Source organism: Colossoma macropomum, unplaced genomic scaffold (genome assembly GCF_904425465.1).
Source record: "Colossoma macropomum unplaced genomic scaffold, Colossoma_macropomum, whole genome shotgun sequence".
Classification (NCBI taxonomy): domain Eukaryota; kingdom Metazoa; phylum Chordata; class Actinopteri; order Characiformes; family Serrasalmidae; genus Colossoma; species Colossoma macropomum.
The window spans coordinates 32,966,149-32,991,932 of record NW_023494796.1 but is presented as its reverse complement, the minus strand read 5'-3'; the positions used below and the strand labels follow the sequence as shown (position 1 = coordinate 32,991,932).

The following is a 25,784-nucleotide window of genomic DNA, read 5'->3' as shown; positions in this document are numbered from 1 at the left end:
ATAGTCCAGCCTGATCTTTTCTCATTCTCAATGTGTTTAATATATTGTGAGGTGAATCTCTATCACAATATGCATCAACATAATCACAGAATAAGTCCCAGCCATTGTGCATGGATTGATGAATCATTGATCGACAGGCTTGTAAATCAGAGCTCATGTTTCAGATTGGCCGTTAATGCTCCAGATTGTATTCCTGCCTATCTCGAAAACCTCCCCCCCTGCCAGATTTCCACTTCGGAGCTGCTTGCTGCCAAATCTGGACGGCGGTGGCTGGAGACCATCTCGCAAATATTGTCGTAGAAGCTCTTTCACTGATGCACTGATGCGCTGATTGTTTTGCGGCTATCTGGCCTAAATCCCTCGGCCCACCCTCCTATCCCCCCAACCGCCACCCATTTGGACCATCAGCTACTCGCAGCAGGCGTTTCAAACTGAACCGAAAGCACTTGCCAGCAGCGAGAGGGAGTGGGTGGACAGTTCCAGCTTTTTTAAAAAAAAAAAGAAAGTGTCCTCCCACCTCTCGCCTTAACCCCTCAGAGAAAAAAAGGATTTAAAAAAAAGAGAAAGAGAAAAAAAACGCAGGGTGCTTTTGAATACGTCTACCACTCACAGCAAGTGTGAATATTAACCGTAACAACAGACGGTTAGAATAGCACCCAAAAAACAAGAAAGAAATACAGGCTTCTGCGCTCCAACTGTTCCGCTCCTGTCTGGATTTTCAGCTCAGTCTGTGCTGAGCACAGAAGTAAGAGTTAAGCTGTTTGTACGGAGTCGAAAAATAAAAAAAGAGGGCTAGAAATGATTCATCGGCTATTAAGTAATGGTAGATTTCTGTCAGGCTTTAGAGGTGTCAAGCATGACCTGAATATGAGGCTTGTTTCTACCTGATCCTTCTGCCCCCCTTTAGAACAAAAAAGAAAAGGCACCAAACCCCCAGCTGGAGAGATTTGTGACAGGGAAGGAGGGTAAATTGCTTCGGTGAAAGAGCGCGTGATATACGACGGAAAAGCCTGGAGAGGTTCTTTAAGGTGTTGATAAATCTCTGTCCTGTACAGCAGTGAAAAGAGACTCCTTTTAATCTGGGTTAGAGGCTCAAGCGCCTGCGTTTTCTGCCCCCCCTCTGCTCTGACAGGCCATCGGATGTGGACGCGTAGAGTGGCCCACTCCATCCTGTGCCCCGTAGACAATATCGCACCGGATTCGACAGATTTATTTAAGCCGTAAGACTTTAAAAAAAGATGTATGTACATGCAGCGTGGTCTGGCTCCGGTCACTGGCTGCTTTAAATAGAACTTTTTATTATAATAGGAATAAAAGCAAAGCAGACATGTTTGCTGTTGTTGCCGTGAAGAAATGCTTCAGTGTTTTTTCATCTGCCGCGTGTGAACGATTATTGTGGGCTATAATTTCCCAGTAAAAACACTACTCAGAATAAATGGTACCACTTTATTCAAAGGCTCATTACATATGGAATTCATAAGACGCATAAGCTTTGAATGACATGTTTGGAAAGCCGGACTCGAGAGCTTCTGTCAGCATCCACATCAGTTGCTTATGAAGTAAAGCAGGCTGTATTGATATTGATATGCAGAGTCTATAAGGCAGACGCCTGGCTAAGACCACCATGTACCACCTCAGTTTAGTCTATACTAACTAACCCATTCAGATTGGTTTGATGTAAGTTGGTTCATTTGCAGAGAAACTTAAGACTTAGATGTCTTTACAGTGGTGGTGATAGGAACCAGGGGTCGCCATGACTGCAACACAAATATAGACATTTTATTTACTATCCAGAACCACCAGTGAACCTACACGAGTCTTCTGAGTTTATATGGAATGTTGATGATGGTAAAATATAAAAAAATAAGACTTTTTGGGGGACCATTTTGCCTTAGAACACCTTTCATGTATCCCTTCACCATGAATAGATTAAAATCATTATTCATGTAGTAACTTTCTGTGAGGGAGCTTTTAGAGGTGGACGTCTGGTTCCTATCACCACCACTGTGAACAGTTCTGACTCGGTAAGTTTCTCTAGAACAGAGCGTTTCACACCAAACCACTCTGAACCGCTCTGTTTACATCTTAACCCCTTTAATTATATATAAATTTAGAAAATTTGGTAGAGTTCCCCTTCAACTAGGTAGAGATGCACTGATATCACTTTTTCAATTCCGATATTGATACAGATATCTGTACCGATACTGATACTAACTCTGTCTACATTAACTAGCCTTTAAACCCTGATATTTATACAGTTACCCTCCATAAATATATTTGTATATTAATGCATATAAACACATAAAACTGTCTCAGATACTGAAGAAAAACCCTTATTTTGTTTTACTATATATAATTTGTAAATCCTATTAAAAATGTGTCATATGATCTGTATTTAATAATAAAACCATATTTAACAACTGATGTAAATTTCAAATACTTTTATATTATTATTATTATTATTATTATTATTATTATTATTGTTATTGTTATTATTAATATTATTATTAAACATTTTTATTGTGCAAAATCATCTCATTTGTTAAACCCGTACACTCAAGCTTACATCTACCTTGCTGATATCGGTGCAGCCCTACTTACAAGTTTAAGAATGATGCGCCATAATAAGTTCTTTAGTAAACGCTGTGGTTCTACATAGAACCATGAACGCTCAAAGAATCGTTTGCATGCTTAAATGGTTAAATGGTTCTTCAGATTGACAGAGAATGTGTTGTATATGGTTCTGTATAGCACCAAAAAAGGGTTCTGCTATTGTTACAAGCGTGACATCGGAACAATAGAGAACAGAGCCCTTTTTGATGCTATATAGAACCTTTTACAAAAAGGTTCTAATTAAACAATATACAACACATTCTCCATCAATCAGAAGAACCAGTTCACTATGCAGAGAACACGTTAAGCATGCAAATGCTTCTTTGAGTGTTCATGGTTCTATACAGAACCATTTTCTTTACTAAAGAACCCTTGAAGAACCATCCTTTTTAGTGTGGAGATGCAGCGGCTGAGTTGAAAAGTATTCATTTAATTGAGCATTGCTTTCATATAGCCTTGTTTTCATATAGCCTTGTTTTCATATAGCCTTGTTTTCATATAGCCGGTTTCTGTATCATTTGCCCTGTAGCTAAAACTGCATTGTACATAATTAATACTTAAAATAGATACTTTTATAACAATAATAATAATATAGATGATTTTTGTCCTGCATAATTGATCACGCTTGCAGCTGTGCAGCTTTATAGTTTCACATCAACAGCCTTTTATTTATTTATTTGTGTATTTATTGTTCATGTCCGTGGTTTCACAAAGGGAGGACTCCTTCAGGACTTCTGTGAATGGTCTTGCTCTCCTACAAGCCTGATGCTAGCAGCGTTAAGGCACCTGCCTTCTAGGCATCCTCGTCCTTTGGATGATGGAAAAACTCTACTATTTTGAAGTGAACCAGCCTTGTTTGCTACACCTCAACACAGAAACACTGATCACAGAGGAGCGCTTGTTTCAGGCGCTCGTCCCACTCGTGGGGCTCCGAGTGTTGTTTGCCTGAAAGGCAGAGCTAGGCTACCCAGGGCTGTGTTCACACTGCGCACAGTTTTAGGGTGTGTCTATGCTTGTAGTTGGGTTCTCCTGGTCTGGACCAAAGCAGAAAATCCTATATTTTAGTTCTCAGCCACTCAGTGTTCAAACATCAAACTAAAAGATGTAAACAAAAGTCGACTGATTGGGCAGATACAGTACAGTAACTGTGATAATGTCCAGTTTTCTGAATGGTGCTGTTCTCTGTTCTATCTGGGCTCTTTGGTTTTATTTAATTTATGTCTTGTTTTATCTGTTTTGTGATATTAGATCAATAAGCTGTGAGATTCCCTGGGTTATTGTGATTTTGCACAGTGTAAAGCAGAGTGAAATCCCTGAGCAGCCTCGAGTGACTCACTGCTTTTACAGAACAGAGAAACCTCGACACATCAGTACATAATAAATGTGTATATGGAGTATTTAACAACAACTTTCCATTTTAAAACCCAGACTATCTGTTCTATAATTACTAAAGAGCGTATAAAGAGTTGGTAAAGACATGCACGCATCAGAACAGCATCAGAATCACGTCTTTTCCATAAACCAGAGAAGTTCTGCAGAGAGGAGATGCCGGTTCGTTCTGTCTTTGGGCCGTTTAGATGTGTTTGGTCTGCATTGCGTTCACACTTCAAATGAACTGCATCAGAGTTGGTTTTGAAACGAACTGAAACCAACTTGCTTAGGGGGTCTTGGCCTGCTCATTTGGCGTGGATGGCAGTGTTCACACTCGCTCTAACGAACAGTATTAACAGAGTCATCACACCAGGGTTTGTTTTAAGCGAACTAAACCTGCCAAGTCTGAATGCACCCTCAATTCACTTTTCTAAGCAGATTGAGGTCTGAACGCACCCTCAATTCACTTTTCTAACCAGATTGAGGTCTGAACGCACCCTCAATTCACTTTTCTAACCAGATTGAGGTCTGAATGCACCCTCAGTTCACTTTTCTAAGAGGATTGAGGTCTGAACGCACCCTCAATTCACTTTTCTAATCAGATTAAGGTCTGAACGCACCCTCAATTCACTTTTCTAAGCGGATTGAGGTCTGAACGCACCCTCAATTCACTTTTCTAAGCAGATTGAGGTCTGAATGCACCCTCAGTTCACTTTTCTAAGAGGATTGAGGTCTGAACGCACCCTCAATTCACTTTTCTAATCAGATTAAGGTCTGAATGCACCCTCAATTCACTTTTCTAATCAGATTAAGGTCTGAACGCACCCTCAATTCACTTTTCTAATCAGATTAAGGTCTGAATGCACCCTCAATTCACTTTTCTAATCAGATTAAGGTCTGAACGCACCCTTAGTTCACTTTTCTAAGCAGATTTACGTCTGAACGCACCTTCAGTTCACTTTTCCAAGCAGATTAAGGTCTGAACGCACCCTCACTTCACTTTTCTAAGTGGATTGAAGTCTGAACTCACCCTCAATTTACTTTACTAAGAGGATTGAGGTCTGAATGCACCCTCAATTTACTTTTTTTAAGCAGATTGGGGTCTGAGTGAATCCGCAATTCACTTTTCTAAGCAGATCGAGGTCTGAACGCACCCTCACTTCACTTTTCTAAGCAGATCGAGGTCTGAACGCACCCTCACTTCACTTTTCTAAGCAGATCGAGGTCTGAACGCACCCTCACTTCACTTTTCTAAGCAGATCGAGGTCTGAACGCACCCTCAGACTACCTTTCTCAGCAGATTGAGGTCTGAACGCACCCCCATTTCACTTTTCTGAACAGATTTACGTCTGAATGCACCCTCAATTCACTTTCTAAGCAGATTGAGGTTTGGCATGTTCAGGCTGTGTGTTCTTCAATATCCAGGCTCTCAAATCTGATCAGAGATTTAGGGCACTTTCACACCTACCTTTTTATAGTGGCAAACCTTTTCTTTATTTTGGTCTGTTTTGACGTGTGTGAACACTAGACCTTAGGCCTTGCTGTTCTCTTGTGCTAGCAGCATGCATAAACTGCCTGTTTTGATGTCTGACTCTTGACAGACACTAATATCATGCTTATAGATCAAAATGCTTCTAATAGTAGCTGAGGAGCTATAAAATAACAACGAAAAAAAAGTGTTTGATTTTGGCACACGGATCACAGAACGTATTTTTGGACCTAAATGACTTTCCCATCAAACCACTCTGAATGACTTTGTTGACTTATCCACTTAGTTATAGAGAAATTTTGAGAAAAAAATTTGGATTTTGAAATTCCTCTTTAAGTGCCCAATGGCACAACCCTCCTGTTATTAGCTCACCTTTGCTACCACTAGGATACCGACCACCAGGCTACTGGCTACCCAGGTGGTTATGGCCCTGATTACGATATAGTGTGTGTAATAGTAAACACATTTGTAGACAATATGCCTACATATGTACATCATTACTAAAGCAACCAATGCAGCTATGGCAGAAAACTCACAGATCTGCTCACAGCAACAAAAACACATGCTAAAAATCTGAATTGAAGACAAACTGAAGCGTCTGCAGTGTGAACAGCCTGATTCTCTCCACTCTCCGTGCTGGAGTCCACCTCGCTAGACCTTCGTCGTCTTTCCTCCTTATTTGTTTAAGCTCGCTGTAAAACATCGCACTGATAGGCTGTAAAAACCAGAGCTGGTCAGCACTTCTCTCATCTGTGCTCTTCACCTCCAATTTCCCTGTTTGCAGGGGGAAAAACTGCATTTCTAATGTCCAGCACTCACAGTACGTCTGAATATTTAATGTAACAACAGATGGCTGGACAGAAAAAGCAACATATATTTTATTATTGCATTTTTTTAAATTTTTTATTATGACATTAATGCTTTTCCTCCACCTGTAAGGCCAGGCGTTCACCGCGGCGCAGTGGATCTCCTTACGGAGGAACTCACATCCCCGTATCTCCCAGCCGTGGATCACTGCTGCAGCTTTCTACAAGCAGATGAATATGAATTGCATTGCGGGGCAGCTATTACGCTTGCCCTCTCTCTCTCTCTCTCTCTCTCTCTCTCTCAGTAAATAAACACTCTTCTACACTTATTTCACGCACCCCAAGGCGATCAATAAAATTAGGCGGAGTGGGTTTGCAGAACAGAGATGGTGGTAGAATCTGAACTGCCTCGGCAGAATCATCCACCTAAAGGAGCGGCGCTGAAGAAAGCCTTTAGTTGTGGCGGCCCAGTAATCAAATTGCAGACAAGTGTAACTGGGTTATTTTAGCTAAGGACAGTGTTATTCATTCAGCGGAAGAGCAGCAGCGCCAGAGCAGCCGTAGAGGAAGGCGATCAAGGATGCGCAGCTGTTTCCAGGTTTCTTCGTTGATGTATGCCGTATGCTTTCGTTATCATTTATGTTAGAATTCGAGTAATCTATGGATTATTTTAAATCATTATTGAGTATTTTTTGTCTAAGAAGGAGCAAACTAGTGCTGGGTGAAACGGACAAAATTCAGTAAAAAATGTAGGGTTGCACGATTATATCATATCAGTATCGGCAGATAATTGTTTAAAAATTGGTGTCGGTGAATTTGGTGCAAATGAGGGGAATAAAAAGGTGCAGCGTTTTCTACTTATATTTATGTAAAAAAAAAAATTGATTTTAAAAAATATATATATCAGCATCGGACAGATGTGTTGTTTTTTAAGACAATATTTAATGGGTTATGCGCTAGAATGTCTGCGTATTCTTAATTTTACTGCATTTGCAGCCCTGTAGAAGTAAATGTTGTTTTCTCCATCATATTAATCCAATTTCTACATATTATGAATGCTTATGCATCAGCAGATACATACATACAGGTACATATGTGACAGACAGTATGCAAAAGCGTTTGAATACTCCCAGTAAAATGATGTTCAGTTGATTCTCTAAATGAAAATAAGTTAACACACTGTTTGCACCTTTTAATGCACAGGTTTTAGTTAAACATTTTCAATAATAATAATAATAATAATAATAACCTGTAATAAATAATATAAAATGTGCCATACAGCTTTTAATGTTTTATTCCAATATGCTAAATTCAGCAGATAAACTGACTGTGCATTAAAATGAGCAGGAGTGTGTCTCTGTAACAGACGGGTTTATTAATTTACACAACAGCATGGAATGTGACCAGTTTTTTCAAAACTAAGTAATAATGATGAACCTACTGGTCAAATTTCCTGTGAAGTGAAAATTAGTTACAGCATCCTCTACAGAGAACATCAGCACATTTTAGTGCCCGATTTCTGTTTATTTGCTGATTTTGACATATTGGAAAAAAAATAAAATGTGCAAAGTTTACTGCACATTTTATATTTTAAGTTTATTTTGGTCCTATATGTTAAACTAAGCAAATAAACAGTAATTGTGCATTAAAATGTGCTGATGTTCTCTGTAGAGGATGTTGTAACTAATTTACACTTAGAAAATCAACAACATGAAATTTGATCATTAAAATTGAGTAATCATGACGAACCTACAGTCGGCAAAGTTTAAGGAGCTCTTGGCCGAATTGCCTGTTTTGTTGAAGTGAAAATGAGTTAACACATTCGCTACAGAGGACATCAGCACATCTCAGTGCACATTTATATTTATTGCTGAGTTTAACACACTGGAAAAAAATAAAACATGCAAAGGTTATCATACAATTTGTATTTTTTGTGTTTTATTTTTCCGGTATGTTAAATTAAGCAAATAAACAGTAACTGTGCATTAAAATTTAGCTCTCTGTAGAGGATGTGTTAACTTATTTAATAAGAGAAGATCAACAACAACATGGAATTTGAACGTTTTTTAAAAATAAAGTAACTGTGGCGAACCTGCAGTCGGCTAAGTTTGGGCGCTTTTCGTTAAATTTCTCGATTTGTTGAAGTGAAAATTAGTTAACACATTCACTGCAGAGAACATCAGCACATTTTAGTGCACAGTTACTGTTTATTTGCTTAGTTTAACATAAAGGACAAAAATAAACTTAAAATATAAAACGTGCAATAAACTTTAGTAGCAATTGTGCATTAAAATGTGCAGATTTTGTCTGTAGAGGACGTGTTAGCTGATTTTTACCTAGAAAATCAAAAAAACATCCAAGCTTTTTCATGTGACTGTAAATTTATCCAGTTTACATTGAACCAAGCTGGATAAGAAGTGGATGTAAATCCTCTCCTCTTTAAAACATGCTTTCTGTTTCACCCTCTACAGACGGGAGGTTCTGGGCTGAATAATAAACATTCTGGCGACTGGTGTGTTCAGAGTATACGCTCAGCGTGTGGAGAAATATGTGGAGGCTTGTTATGTTCCTCTCACGCCTGCGTACAAAAGCAAATCCTGTCACAGTGTTTGATCCGCTGGCCGTCTAAAGAAGGCCCTGCCTGTCTGCCTGCTGCACTGTGAGTCAGTATTTAATGGAACATGTGCTTTCGTTACCTTTCACAAGGTCGTGTTCATCCGGCGGTTCTCCAGGACCTTCTTTATCCAGAACACGTGCCGTACATTTTGTGTGGGGTTTGTTAGCCTGGAACGGAGCAGTTCTCCAAAGCTCATTCAGCGAGCAATCTCCCTTTTCGCTGGGTCATTATCTCACGCGCAGTGTATGGACATTCATCATCAAAACCACATTATGCAGAAAGTGCTGCGGCGGCGTTTTTGCAAAAGACCCTCTGTGATTTGCATCTGTACGTTTTCCTTTTACCGCCATCAGTGAAGCTCAGCTTTCGGGGCTGCTTTCCTTTTTCTTGTCGCCGTGTTGTAGGAGTGCAGTGCAAAACGTGGCAAGTAAAATCATCTTAAATCTACTCAATATAAATAATATTTATTATTATAACATTGTGGTAAGAATATGGTACATCTTTACTTGTTTTACGTCATTTTATCTAGTAAAATTGGCAGATAATTTTGCTGGTGTCAAGAAGCAAAGCTGATAATTTTCCTTGTTTTCATTAAAATAATGAGTGAAGCAAGTAATTCATCATTTTATTTCATAAAATGACTTGCAGAACATCCTGTAATAGATAGAACACATTTTAAGAAATTTAAACAATTCTAACTGGTGTTCAAAAATTCTCATTGAGATGTAAACAGAGAGATTCAGAGTGGTTTGGTGAGAAATGGTCTTTACAGTGGTGGTGATAGGAACCAGGGGTCGCCATGACTACAACACAAATATAGACATTTTATTTACTATCCAGAACCACCAGTGAACCTACACGAGTCTTCTGAGTTTATATGGAATGTTGATGATGGAAAATAGTGGAAAATCTGAAATAAGAAGTTTTCTTTGGGGGCTATTTTGTCCTTAGTGGAATTTAATGGAAAATATGTTTTACGCCAAAACCTCACTAAATTCTCAAAAAACTATGTTGGAGGCATCAGGCAGTGAATTCATAACCATTTTATGTAGTAACTTTCTGTGAGGGAGCTTTTAGAGGTGGACGTCTGGTTCCTATCACCACCACTGTGAACAGTTCTGACTCGGTAAGTTTCTCTAGAACAGAGCGTTTCACACCGAACCACTCTGAATGGATTTTTTTTATTAAACATATATTTTGGAAAATCTTTTGTAGTCCGATGAGTTTCAACAATTTGACATCGCAGGTGCTTTGGGTCTGCTCTAACATATTAACCTCATGAAAATGAGAAATCATGTATTGTAGCAGTGCACCAAAATTTTGGCCTCAGATGATAAAACCGGTCAAAAATTTAAATACTATTTAGATTAAATAGCGAATGAAGTGTCAAAATCAGAGATGTTTCAAATAATTTTAATGGTAATGAGAGTTAGAAAATAAGGATTCAGTGTTTTAACGTTTACATTTTGAGCTCATTGAACTTCACATAGTAATTTAGCAGAATGTTGTTCTGTTAACTTGTGGTTAATTACTTTTTTAAGTCATTTTTTAGAGTGAGTGATAAAAAACTGTTTGTTTTCTTCGCTGTCCTGCTGCAGCCAGTGCAGACGTGTTGGCCATGTGAATCTATTTCACAGCTTCTTTGAGGGACATTAGAAAGAGTCCATGCTGAGTATTAAGATGAGGTACAGCACCGACACGACATCCTGCTGGATGGGCAAGGTTTAGCAAAACAGAACCAGAAAGGAAAGTAACCGCTAGAACCTCAACACGGATTTGAAATGATGAAAAATTCACAAACGGCAGAAGCGTTTCTGCAAAGTGGAGCTAAAAACAGTGGAGTTCATTGTCTTTGTCATTGGATGACCACTTCTGTTGAGGATGTTGTATTTTGTCATTCCCTTATAAAAAAGTATATTTAAGGTTCATTTTATTAAGTAATGTTCAAGTATATTTTCAAACTATACTTTATGTAGTAAGTGTGCTAGTATTATTGTACTGATAGTGTACTTATAAGTGTACTATTTCAGTACTTCTTGGGACTAAATTGGTCCACTTTTTAGTTTATAAAAGTACACTTTAAAGTAAAGTATACTTTAAACCACAAGTAAACCACTGGCCTGACTGCGGGAAGAAACCAACACAGACATGGGGAGAGCATGCACACTCCACGCAGAAAGGACGCTGGTCGCCCGGCCGGGGAATCGAACCCAGGCCCTTCTTGGTGTGAGGCGACTGCGCTACGTACCGTGCTTTACTTAAGTACCTTATCTCAATCAAAAGTACAAGTACAGGCTGAATATACTTTTTTGCATACTTGTAAGCATAATCCAAGTATACTTAAGTGTCGTTTTGTTTAGTATATCTCTATAAATACATAAAAGGATACTGAAAACATACTCACTTATTTTTTTAGTTTAAAAGAAGTTTATAATAGCACACTTGAATGAACTTTTTGAAGGGGGCGGTTGATGCTGTGAGATGATAGTGGTACCACAGTAAGTCATCTGACCTTTTCTGAGTGTATTGTGGACAAAAAGAGCACCAATCAGCTCCGTATTCCATTAAAAAAAAGAGATTTAATCAGGTCCCCCATGTTGTGTAGCTGTCTCTCCCTGTTGTAGAGAGATTGAGAGCGTAATTGATCGTGTTTTAATAGGATGTAATGATGCGCAGTAGTGTAAGAAAATCCTCGCGCTCGTAGTTTTTAATAGCGTCTTTTAAATGCTGTCAGTGGAAAAGTTATTAAACATCTGAAAAAGCAGAATTTTGTAAAAATGTGTATCATGAAAATATTAAGTATCGTGATATGTTTCTGCCATATTTCCCACCTCTATTGTGATACTTTTATGCTTATTCCTAAACCCCCCACCCTCCAGCCCCCCTCTGCTGACCCGCGCTCTCTTTGTAATCCCTCACCGTCCTCTCGCTCTCTCGCTCAGTCTTGGGCTTTGGCTTTGACAGACCGGCCTTTTCAAAGCAACACTGCACATAATTCAGCCGCTCTTTAGCTGTAGCGCCGAGAGCCCTGCATGGCTCTGACCTGAAAGGATGAAGAAGAAGAAGGAAGAAAAACCCGGGTGAATCACTTAGACAGAGCGTCTGCTATTTCTCAAGTCAACGTCTGAGCAAAGATCAAGACTATCCATTCCCATCGAGCAGCTACAAGAAAGACAGGGGCATGGACAGGTGCCTGCTCGGACTTTAATGGCCGCTCCGCCATTCATCATGGACGGTGGCGCTATTAAAAATAAAGGGGTCAAACAGGGTTGTTGGGAGAGTTGCCAGAAAAGAACCACTTTCAGTTCTCTGACGAACTTTTCAATGCATATTTGAATGGTTCTGTAAGAAATTCAGGGGTGGATTTAGCGATTCCGGGGCGCTGGGCGAAAGACGGGAACGGGGCCCTCTGGATACACGTCTTTAAATTAGTTGAGGTTCTCGATGCTCGAGTGGCCCAACTGTCTAAACAAAAAAATGCAAAAAAATCATATCTTGACACATGAAATTATCTTTAATCAAGTCAATATATATAATATTTCTCGTTAATAAGTTGTTTTAAGAATATTATAAGACTAACAAATTTTAGGCCTTTTTTTATATTACAAATTAGCTACCAGCGCAAAGTATCGGTAGTCCGTCAGTAATTAGTGCCTCTTTTAGTAAATCAGGGTCTTAAAAACAAACATTATCAATAATATAACCTGCGTAATTTCATCGTCGACCATCGTGATTCCCCACAAAAATAATTTTAAAAAGCAAGGAGGACATTGAGGCTCTTGGCTCTCGGGTGGCACAACTGTCTAAACAAAAATACGCAAAAAAATGATATGTTGACAAGTAAAATTATCTTTAATCAAGTTGAGTAATTAGCCCAACGCTGGAACTCTGGATATAACGTTGCACTGCTTAGCTTGTGGGGCTGCATTGAAATATCTGAAAGGAATTGCTACAATCAATAACAGCCATTTTCATAATGTATACATATTTCGGAGTAAGTTATTAAACGTTAACATGTACAGTAGATATAATCTGTAGGCTCATAAGGCGCTTTTCTTAGGGGGGTCTAGACGGCTGCCTTCTTTTGCCTAGAACAAAGATCGACGGTCAGTTGAAAGGTTCTTTAGGGAACCAAAAGTGATTCTTGTGCATTTTTTGTGTGTTTATTTTTAAGCAGGGGTGAAAATTTTATCTTTAAAATTAGGTACGCTGCCTTATTCTCATGATATTGGATGCTTCATATTGTCAACATTAAAGCGCAAAAACAAACAGTATCTCATAACAAAACTGCCACAGCTCTGCCAAACGAACTTGCCTGCCAAAATGGTGGTGGTGAGATTGCGTGACATCATCGGAATACCATGAATTAACCTTGTCTTATGTTAACTGAGACGTTGCGACTGTGTTAATTAGCATAGAAGCTGCTAAATTAGCCTCCAGCTCAAAGTGTCTGTGGTCTGTCAGTCATTAGTGCCTCTTTTAGTAAATCTGGGTCGTAATGACAAATATAATCAATCATATAACCTACAGAATTTCATCGACACATTGTGGTACCCCACAAAAATAAATTTAAAAAGCACGGAGGACATATCCACCATCAGCCCCCCACCCCAACCCCCCCACCCCAATTTGCACCAATGTACTTCAGAGGAGGAACGGTGCTATTCCTGGACAAGGATGTAACATTTTGGGCGTTTGTGTCTGGACCTTCTGACTGTGTTTGATCACTGCAGCTGCACTGGGCCGCTGGCTTTGTTGTGACAGCGTCCCAGACCGAAGCCGGGACGGAACAAAGGACGGCGCCGGCCGCAGCTGAGCAACCTCGGAGGATAAACACAAGGGGCGGTTTTGTGCGGCTGCGTGTCGTTTTTAAGGGAACGTTCTGAGCTGAGTGTGCGGAGAGGACTCGACAGGGCTGAGCTGTCTCGGAAAGCGTGATGGTGATAGAAATGCACACCGTGAAAAGTAAGCAGCACTTCGTAGGCAGCCGGAGTGATCGGGAAGACGCTAACAGCGTTATCTGTAACTGCCCCGACTGCTCCTCTGGGATACCCGCATGCTTCCAGTGCATAGACCATTAGGTCTTTCCTATACACTGAGGAAAATACTGTGTACTTGATTCAAATGTGTTCATTGGTTCACTGAGCAAATATATCACATCCTGTGGTGTAACTAACGGCAATGCTGGTGGGGCCTGTAGTGCCGGCGGGGCCCTAACATCTCAATGGGACCCCTTTGCTCATGGGTAACTACAGTAATTTAACAGTAGACTGAGACATAGCAATAGTGAGCGAACAAGCGAAGCACATTGTCAGTTTTTTTATAATTGAGTTTAGTGTTTGTTGCCATTGGGGTCATTAACTGTTTTTTCACTGGAGCCAATAAGATCCTGTTTAGGGCACTGATGACATCAACGCAATTGCCACCAAATATTAAGCAACTGGTGGTTTGTACAGGTTTTAGGACGTGAATTGGGTACGTTTTAAAAACAAAGACTTTGCCAGGTGATTACTGACATTCTTGAAAGTAATTTTTGTCTCAGACGTTTTGCAAAGAAAAAGAAAACTTTAATATGCAAATGAAACAGTGTCTTTGTAAGTATGCATACATTTATATATATTAAAAACTAAAACCCTGCATTTGGATGATGTTAGAATTAAATTTTTATTTAATTGGGAACTAAAATGTTTATTTCACTCCAGAGAGAGGATTTTACAGAACATATTGAAATTTTATTGTTTTCTAAGTAAATAGATAAATAGAAAATGTAAAAAAAAAAACACCATGCACTGTTACTGTAAAACATTTTCAGGTCATTTTAAGTACAAAACGTATCATAAATCCAGCAATATATTCATAAATCCTTCTGTTATGTCCTTCTGTAATGCTGGTTAGAAACCAACACGTAAAATCTCACGAATGCAGGTATTCTAGCTCCAATCTCATAAAACATGCACCATGTATCATCGCTGTCCCAAAAAACAAGCATCTCCACAGTGGTAACTTTACAGGAGAAAGCAAAATGTTATTAACTTTTAATGTATATATATTCTAATTTGATTCTAAAGAAAACCAGCTTTTTCAGTGATAGCTATGATGTAGTTGTGCCTAGTGTGGATCTCAGCTTTCATTTCTGTCGAGTTTTGACATTTTTATGATTATGGTTTAAGAGAAAATGTTATAGATGCAATTCATCAAAAAATAAATAAATAAGCCAAGCTTTGTTTTACAGGCTGGTGATGTAGAAAATTTTCTTCTTCTATTCTTTTATTTAACAATAAATAAAATAGAGTACATTTTTAAGATTTGGTTAATCTAATATTACCTTCAAAATGGCAATTACAGTGTTTTTGCCATATTCTCAGCAGCCGTTAGTGTTACCAGTGCTATTCACCAAGGAAACGTTGACACTCCTGCAACACTTGTTCTGTTTTCCAACTTCTGTTTTGCTGTTGGTGAATTCCGACCCTCCTTGTGTCCAACTCCACCTCTGAAGAGCAGCCACAGAGCTCATCACTGGAGGTGTGGACCTCAATCTCACACCAGGGAACTCTTGAATAAGTGGGGACGAGGATCGACGGCTACACATTTCCATAGATTAGACACTGACTTGATTACTGCTTTCATGTCCCCCCAGTGAAGACCCTCATTTGGTTTACATTCCGAGTGTTCCCACAAGCTTTCTATCAGCCGTGCCTTGTCTACATAACCGTTTCGCTGATTTCAGCCATTGACCCAAGCAGCAATTGCGACAGCTGCGGCAAATGCATCCATTTTAATCTACCGTAATCACTTCTCGGTAGTGTTTAAAAACAACGTGTGACACAAAATTGTGTCTATGAGTCTAATTTCTCCAGCAGTCACGTTCTGAAGAGCCTCCATGTCAGCAAGCCTTTAAAGAATGGGATTGGATTTCATACGAGTCGGGATTTTCTGTGTCATTATGTGTACGGCACTTCCAATGCTCAGTGTAATCCTCTTACTTTAGACTGTAGCACAGTGCGCACCAATCTGATTAGATTAGATTCTTATGAATGGAAGAAAACCCTCGTCTTTGTCATTCTTAAAGGCAACGGCAGTGATAGCAGGGATTTTTTAAACGCTAACCAACAGACATGGCTCTGTTGACAAGAACAGCAAAGCGACGGGTGAAGAATCTGCTGACAGATGCTTTTTGATCAAAAATGTACCAGCAAGAATGTGCAGTAAACAGCATATATGCTCCGTAACTTTGCTTTAGATGCTCTTTGTTTTAGTTCCAGTAAGATGTGAACTACGTGAAGCCTTTGTCTTGTGTGTTCTTGTGTATTTCTCGCTGTTTAATGCGTCTGCATCTTTTACTATCCAGCTTCTGAATCAGGCATTGTCACTTTCCAATTGATCTGATTGGAGAAATTCTGTCCACTTGATCGAGGTCATCTAATTTCTCATTTCTGATCAGGTTTCTAATGGATGCATCCCTCTATCTCACTCTCAGTAGCCACGTTTACATGCAGCTGGATAATCTGTTAATAATCCGACTAACAGCTCAGTCGGAATAGAATACGTCCAAGTAACCACCTCAGTCGGAATAGTCTAGTCTGATTGAGGCCATTCGGATAAAATTTCTATCCGACTGATCGAGGTGGGTAATCCTGTAAATAATCCGTTAAATAGAAGAATAATATCCGTGTAAACGCCTGTATCTGATTACATTCCCTATCGGAAAGTTTAAGTCCGTTCTGATCATGTTCGTCGCGTCATAGTGAAAGTTTATACCGTTCAACATGGCGGAGCAGAAACTGGTCTGCAGAGGAGACGAAGTTTATGCTCTGATCTTTAAAAGACGGCGGTGGGACGGACGTCCAGCTTATGTGTCTCAGAACACGACGTCTTCCTCTCGGCCTTCTTTAATAAGGACACGTGAAGGACGTTTTCCTGAGTCTGACATCATTTTAAAGCAGTTAAAACCACAAGCGCTGCTCACTGCTGCTCATCTCACTCTGACTGGACTCACGTGATGCTGGTTGTCATGGTAACGTCTACACTAAGCGGTTCTCTAAGCGTGCGCGTCATTTTGGGTCGGATTACTTGTAGTGAACATGAAAACGGAAATTTTCCATCAGTGTTGAGGTTGTTTGGTCAAATTACAAGTTTAATTGATATGTTGTGAAAATAAGTGAGCACATCCTGCACATTTCAGTGCACAATTACAGTCTGTTTGCTGAATTTAACAAAGTATGAAACGTGGCCCGTGCAAAAGTCATGGCACATTCTATAGTTCTTCCAGTTTGTTAAAGTCGGCAAATACATAGAAATAGTGGACTAACATTAGCAGAACAAACACCATATTTAACTTTCATTTCTCATTTTCAGTTAGAAAACTAACAGAACATCTCATCTGACCGTTCGTGAAGGTACAAGCGATATAAATGTACCCTCAAAGGTACAGCAGTGGTTTTAAGGTCTAACTGTGTGCCTTAAATATGTTTTTCCACAGAAAAGGTACATATTTTTGCTATTTAATAACCTAATGTTATAAAAATATGTAAAATATGTTATTGCAATGTATTATGATACAGTTATATTTGCTAACTAAAGGTACACTTGATGACCAAAGTGGGTCTTCTATGGAAGCGGTACTCACAATACTACTAAATCTTTTAATTAACAGGTAAATCAGGTGGCTTTGAGCGAAGAAATCAACCAAATTCAGTCCTCCCAGACCAGAGCTGATATCCAAGGTCCTCCAAGGACCTTTTTTCTGGCTCCTTTATTTTTTGAGAGTGTCGTTTGTCGACTAATCTCCATCACGACAAATGACCAGTCTGGGAATGAGTCAACCTGTACTGCCTGTCCCAAACGCTCCTCAGCCTAATGATCATCATTACATTGTTAAGCAAGGATCAGACTGAACGCTATCTAATGACGGCTGTTATGCCGCGGAGCGTTCCTCACCGCTACGGTCCTTTGATTAGTAAATTTGTGGTGAATTGAGGATATTGATCGCAGTTTGTGGCACTTTCAACAATTGAGGCTATAAACTTTCAGTTTGCGTGTGAGGTACAACACGATGCCCCAGCCCCATCACAGCGTGCCAGGATATTGCCCAGTTGTTGTCTGAGGAAAATGAATAGAGGATTGATTCCGAACCTTTCCTGAAGCCATTTGGTTTTATGAACTTCACTTACTCCCCAGTGCGCGTGTAGATATGATTGTCCGTGGTCGATTGAGCTGCATATTTCCTCTCTGCGAAGTTCCAATCTGCTGTAATATCGTCGTCAATTCAAGGCGGCTCGTTTTTCCCACCTCACGCAACTGATGCTTGTGTGGTTTTTGGGCGTGGTTTTTAAAAAGGGGGTGTGGTTAGATCTCGAGAGACGTGCAGAGTCATCTAAAAAATACACCTCGACCGTCTTATAACCTGAACACCTCGGACTTCAGCACATCAAACACAAATCAAAGGAATATGTTTTATTTTAAAGCTGATCTGTTCCTGCAAGCCAAGAATTAGGAATGTAGGTATACTAGCTAACTACCTGTACATCGTCCTAATAACAACATTCATTATGCCAGTATGTATCCTACATACAAGCCCAGCCCACGTGTTGATACCAGTATGTACTTTACATAAAGGCCATATGTTAATACCAGTATGAACTGTGCATAAAAGTGTAGGCCACGTGTTAATACCAGTATGTATTGTGCATACATAGAAGGCCATGATAATACCAGTATGTATTGTACATACAAGATAGGCCACATGATAATACCAGTATGTATTATGCATACAAGCATAGGACACATATTAATACCGGTATGTATTTTACATACAAGCTTAGACCACATGTTAATACCAGTATGTATTGTGCAAACTAACGTAGGCCACATGTTAATACCAGTATGTATTGGGCATACAAGCGTAGGCCACATGTCAATACCAGTATGTATTGGGCATACAAGCGTAGGCCACATGTTAATACCAGTATGTATCGGGCATACAAGCATAGGCCACATGTTAATACCAGTATGTACTGTGCACACAAGCATAGGCCACATGTTAATACCAGTATGTACTGTGCAAACTAACGTAGGCCACGTGTTAAGACCAGTATGTATTGTGCATACAAGCATAGGCCACATGTTAATACCAGTATGTATTGTGCATACAAGCATAGGCCACATGTTAATACCAGTATGTATTGGGCATACAAGCATAGGCCACATGTTAATACCAGTATGTATTGGGCATACAAGCGTAGGCCACATGGTAATACCAGTATGTACTGTGCCTTAAAGCGTAGGCCACATGTTAATACCAGTATGTATTGTGCAAACTAACGTAGGCCACGTGTTAAGACCAGTATGTATTGTGCACACAAGCATAGGCCACATGTTAATACCAGTATGTATTGGGCATACAAGCGTAGGCCACATGTCAATACCAGTATGTATTGTGCATACAAACATAGGCCACATGTTAATACCAGTATGTACTGTGCACACAAGCATAGGCCACATGTTAATACCAGTATGTACTGTGCACACAAGCATAGGCCACATGTCAATACCAGTATGTACTGTGCACACAAGCGTAGGCCACATGTTAATACCAGTATGTACTGTGCACACAAGCGTAGGCCTCATGTTAATACCAGTATGTACTGTGCACACAAGCATAGGCCACATGTTAATACCAGTATGTACTGTGCACACAAGCGTAGGCCTCATGTTAATACCAGTATGTATTGTGCATACAAGCATAGGCCACATGTCAATACCAGTATGTACTGTGCACACAAGCGTTGGCCACATGTCAATACCAGTATGTATTGGGCATACAAGCATAGGCCACATGTTAATACCAGTATGTATTGTGCATACAAGCGTAGGCCACATGTTAATACCAGTATGTACTGTGCACACAAGTGTAGGCCACATGTTAATACCAGTATGTATTGGGCATACAAGCATAGGCCACATGTCAATACCAGTATGTATTGTGCACACAAGCATAGGCCACATGTCAATACCAGTATGTATTGGGCATACAAGCATAGGCCACATGTTAATACCAGTATGTATTGGGCATACAAGCATAGGCCACATGTTAATACCAGTATGTACTGTGCACACAAGCGTAGGCCACATGTTAATACCAGTATGTATTGTGCAAACTAACGTAGGCCACGTGTTAAGACCAGTATGTATTATGCATACAAGCATAGGCCACATGTCAATACCAGTATGTATTGGGCATACAACCATAGGCCACATGTTAATACCAGTATGTATTGGGCATACAAGAATAGGCCACATGTCAATACCAGTATGTATTGGGCATACAAGCATAGACCACATGTTAATACCAGTATGTACTGTGCACACAAGCGTTGGCCACATGTTAATACCAGTATGTACTGTGCACACAAGCGTAGGCCACATGTCAATACCAGTATGTATTGTGCAAAATAACGTAGGCCACGTGTTAAGACCAGTATGTATTATGCATACAAGCATAGGCCACATGTCAATACCAGTATGTATTGGGCATACAAGAATAGGCCACATGTCAATACCAGTATGTATTGGGCATACAAGCATAGACCACATGTCAATACCAGTATGTATTGTGCAAACTAACGTAGGCCACGTGTTAAGACCAGTATGTATTATGCATACAAGCATAGGCCACATGTTAATACCAGTATGTATTGGGCATACAAGCATAGACCACATGTTAATACCAGTATGTACTGTGCACACAAGCGTTGGCCACATGTTAATACCAGTATGTACTGTGCACACAAGCGTAGGCCACATGTCAATACCAGTATGTATTGTGCAAAATAACGTAGGCCACGTGTTAAGACCAGTATGTATTATGCATACAAGCATAGGCCACATGTCAATACCAGTATGTATTGGGCATACAAGCATAGACCACATGTCAATACCAGTATGTATTGTGCAAACTAACGTAGGCCATGTGTTAAGACCAGTATGTATTATGCATACAAGCATAGGCCACATGTCAATACCAGTATGTACTGTGCACACAAGCGTAGGCCACATGTTAATACCAGTATGTACTGTGCACACAAGCGTAGGCCACATGTTAATACCAGTATGTATTTTGCATGAAGGCACAGTCACTGTATTGATACCAGTATGTATCTTACGTATAACTATAGTCGATGTGTTGATAACAGTATGTGAGTCACAGACCAAATTATAGTAGCTTGCATTCACAGAGCACTCATTTTGGTACCGGTATGTATTTTGCATACACTCCGGTGTCCAAACCCAAAATGGCACTACATTAAACTTTTAATGGTCTTAACCACAGATCATTAGTCAGTAGATTAGCCATAATTAGACAAATAGCTGCAGTAAGTCAGTGTGTGAGAGCTTTTCTCTTTGATTTCTTTAAATGTTGTAGTTTAGTGTGTGAACCTGCAGACAGTCATTTACAGAAAGAAGAGTCAGTATTGATCCACTCAGCATTGACGGCTTCAAACAGCTGGAAAACACTGACCAGCTAGTTTGTGTTTAATATGAGACCAAATGTTTCCTGGAGGGTTTAAATGTGGACTCTAAGCAGCTCAGACCATCCAGTGTTTTGGGCTTAGCTCATGTTTTTGGCACATATTGATACGCTTATGTGTTTTGCATACAGGCACAGACCAGTATGTTAATACCAGTATGTATTTTGCATAAAAGCACAGTCTACCTGTTGATACCGGTGTGTATCTTGCTTAAAGGCACAGTGCACGTGTTGATACCTGTATGTATTTTGCACACAAGTATAGTCCACATGTCAGTAATGGTATGTGTCTTGCATAAAGTCTTGGACCAAATAGTACTAGCTTGCATTTACAGAGCACTCATTTTGGTACCGGTATGTATTTTGCATACAAGTTTAGTCCACGTGTTAATACCAGTATGTATTGTGCATCCACTCCCGTGCAAAACAAAATGGGCCAGGCCTGAAACAAAATGGCACAGCATTAAACTTTTAATGGTCTTAACAACAGATCATTAGTCAGTAGATTAGCCTAAATAGACAAATAGCTGCAGTGAGTCAGTGTGGGAGAGCTTTTCTCTCTGATAACTTCAACATTTAAAGAATTGTGTGTAAATTTGATCCACTCAGCATTGACGGCTTCAAACAGCTGAAAAACACTGCTGAGCTGGTTTGTGTTTAATATGAGACCAAATATTCTCTATAGGGTTTAAATCTGGACTCTGACCAGCCAGAACCGTCAGTAAACACCATTAGTGTTTTGGGCTTGGCTCATTTTTTACATAGGCCACTTATGAGTGGCATATAAGTGTGTGTCTTGCATACAGACACAGGCCTCATGGTTAAACCGATGTGTAGCTTGCACTGAGATGTGTATTGCATGCACGTGATCTTGTAGTGATGCATTTTGGGTATCTGAGTTCTTTACCAAACAGGCCAGGAAATGGCAAACAACACTAGCTTGCAGCAGTGAATTTGTTATATTCAATCATTTGTATTATCTTAGTGACAAACATAAACCTATAGGATTTCAGTCGAGTTCCCCTTTCGCCAGACCGATGATTGAGGAGCTTTCATACCTCGTGCTTGCACTGTGAAGACTGATCCCGCAAGATGGAAACATCTATTAAAGTGCCCTGGGTGGGCGCCAAAGACCGAGGGGGCAAAAAAATAAAAAATAAATTAAATAAATAGAAAAAAAGTTAAATGATTGCTAAGCTCAGGTCTATATTTTACTCCCTCAAATGCCATTCCGGTGTGCCGTACTATAACTGAATGAAAAGTCTCGGGCTGGAGGGCAGGCTCCACCACCGGCATTGATAATGTTTCTCTGACTTATGTTCCAGTGCTGTGGCAGCGCGAGTGATTTATACAGCGCACTCTCCGGGCACTGCCGAAAGCAGCGCCGGCTCAAACGAATGGGTTTTTATTGTGAGGTAAATAGGTTGGCTGCAGAGAAGTTGTCGGAGGCGCTGGTACACCCACCTAGTGTAGGTCAAGGCTAGCGCGCTTCGTCCTAATGAATGCTGGAAGACCCAGATGATGCCTTCAGCCTTCGAGCTGGAGGCCCACAATCACTGCACCTCTTTCAGCAGAGCTTTTAAGGCGCCTCAGCTTCAGTCGCCCTCGTCCGCGATGCTCCCAGCACTCCCTTCCCCTTTCTTAATGAAGATTAATTGCTGAGGCGGGATGGCGGGGGGTGGTGGTGGAGGTGGGGGATGTTCTGTACGCTTTCACAACTTCGTTTTTGCCTAGTGAGGCAGAGACATTTGGCCGTCTCCCTCTCCGCCGGTGACCTACGGTTGTAATTCCCAATTAGCGATGGAAGCATGGCTGTTTTATTGTTGCTTTTTGTTTGTTTGTTTGTTTGTTTTCTGATGTATTTATGGACTGTTATCAAACATTGTGTTGGATACCTGCTAAAACTGTATGATCTGCTTCCCCCTCAGTATTTCAGCCAGCGTTTTAAGCCTAGTTCTAAGAACAAGCCTATTTATACACCACGTCTCCAAAGACGCATGAAAGATTAAATCTTTTCAAATCACGATAAGACATTTCTGAAGATCAAATGCTTTTGATTTATTAATTATGAACGACGAAAGCACAGGGAGAAATAATAAAGCCATGTTGTGGAATTGCAAAGGAAAAAAAAAAGAAAAAAGAAAGAAACAAGACAGTAATTAGTATGAAACGAATGAGTGTACAGCTCAATATTCATTTGCCATGACATTCTGGTAGATACAGCGGCGCATAATTCCTCGACTAATTCTGGGTCTTAGCTACTAATTACCCCCAAAAAGCCCCGATCTGTTGTGGAAACTGTGGATCAATCTAGCATGTTATGTCCATGACCCCCTCGCCCTACCCCTACACCCCACCCCCCCCCCCCCCCAGCCCTGCCCCTCCCCACCTTCCCCCCTCCTTCCTATGTGGCTTTTCAGATGGCTTGCACATTTTTACCTTCATTTTCTTTTCTCTTCTTTTTTTTTTACCCCCTTTTCTCTTGGGGAGGGGAGGAGGGAGGGGTGGAGGCTAAATAATTAACATCCTGTTAAAAGCCAATGTGAGTTGATTTGCATGTGTTGCTATGTGTCTTAGCTGTGCTGTCGAACTCAATTAATGCTCCCAACTCACCACTGATAAACCATTGTTCTTTGATTTAAAGTAAAACCAAAGGCAGTTAGCCGAGTTATTATTATAAAAAACAAACGAAAACAAAGTTATACATGTGTGATTTTGTTCTGCCAACTGCGACACCTATTATACCCACTGCCAGAACTGTTATAAGCTATTTTTTTCTTTTTTTTTTTCTTTTTTTTTTGCTTTCTCTCTGAAGAATCTTGTATCAAAGCCTAGTTTTCATGAACCCTTTATTCTGTCTCTAGAATTTGGAATGATCGGAGAGCATACTGTAAAAAGCCAACGGCCAAGATCAGTTCATGACACAAAGGGCCAACAGGAGCGAGATGAGTCTGCTAAATTTATGGCACAAACTGGTAATACAATAGTTATGTTTCTTTCCTTTATGATGTTAACTAAACTTAATTTCATCTAAGTCACTTTGCATGCTCTCTCTCTCTTATACTGCACCTTTTAAGTGAAAGATGCTTTTGTCACATTGATTTCTTTTGTCCGTTATGACCTCAGAAAAATTAAAGCCCAGCCGAGACGACAGTCTCAGTGTTTTCTTTCATTGTAACTCAGCCCAAAAGCTTTGCATACTTCCTTTCACTAGAAGGTGTAGGTAAATTCCAGTCCGCATGATGGTCGTTAAGTGAAATGTCTAATTTTTTTTTCCTTAATAACAAAGATAACAGTAGTGTGGCCAAGATATATTTATACATATACAGCAAATAACAATTTTTAATTTCTTTTAAATGACTTTTTCTCAGGTGTTTCCCCTCCATTCTTTCTTTTTCTGCATGCGCAATGTTTGATATGTAGGCATATCCCTGGGGGAGGGGAAGGTTCATATCTGTTTCTCTTGTTTGTTTGTTTGTTTTTTTTCCTCCTTTATTGTTATTTTGATCATGTGTCAGATGAGTACGTTTGCGCATACTCATTTAAGTTGCAAATCACTTTGCAAACCAAACCCTAACAGTGTTTTTTTTCTCATCCTAATCCACCTTACTCTTTTTTTAAATTCGCTTTTACAACACGTCCTTCATTATGCTTTGAGTTTGACCATTTCAGATCATCCGAGTTGTTGTACCACCTCATTAGAAAAAAAAGGATAAAAATTGATCCACTTTTCAACCCAATCACTGATCGGCCCAGTAATGCTTAAAAATGTAATGTTTACACGTCACGGAATAAATAAACTGTCACTAATGTCAGTGTACACTTCACATCTGAATGTATTCAGAGCACTGAAGTTTTGAAAAATTAAAAAAAAAATGCATAGCCAGAATTTAAAGGACGTTTTGAATTATGTCCCCAAAATTTTCACCACCAGAATGTATCAAGTATGTTTGGTCGGCGATAAAAAAGCAGGATTAGTCTAATAAAAGGCTCCCTGATCATGCTGGTCATGTTTTGAAATCATTGTTCCCATTCTATTCGGTATCACATGGCAATTAAATTGATCAATAATAAACTTCATTGGGGAAAAAAGCTAATTATATAGTGTATATAGTGTATATGTTCACTCGTGACTGGATTCAGCGGAATTCCAAATGCCGTTTGCATTCGGTATGGCCATGCAGTTGCTTATTGGGAATTACAACAAATAAAATAGCAAATATTTATGATATATGATTATAAATATCTATAAATTGTTACTGACAGACTTTTCTTTGTCTGATACGTGTTAATCTATCAGCTAAGAAAACAACCCAGTCAGTCTTCTTCCTCCTATTTTCAGTAACGTAGTTCTCCCTTCGG

General features: G+C 39.8%; 1 protein-coding gene across 1 annotated transcript in view; it reads left to right on the top strand.

The window, feature by feature from the left end:
• Nucleotides 1–25,784, top strand: part of adgrb3 (adhesion G protein-coupled receptor B3) — a 994,217-nt gene that overhangs the window by 124,036 nt on the left and 844,397 nt on the right. Inside the window, exon 3 of the mRNA XM_036583352.1 lies at nt 24,287–24,397. Within this exon, the coding sequence (XP_036439245.1) occupies nt 24,287–24,397 (111 nt within the window). The remainder of the gene's footprint in view (nt 1–24,286; nt 24,398–25,784) is intronic.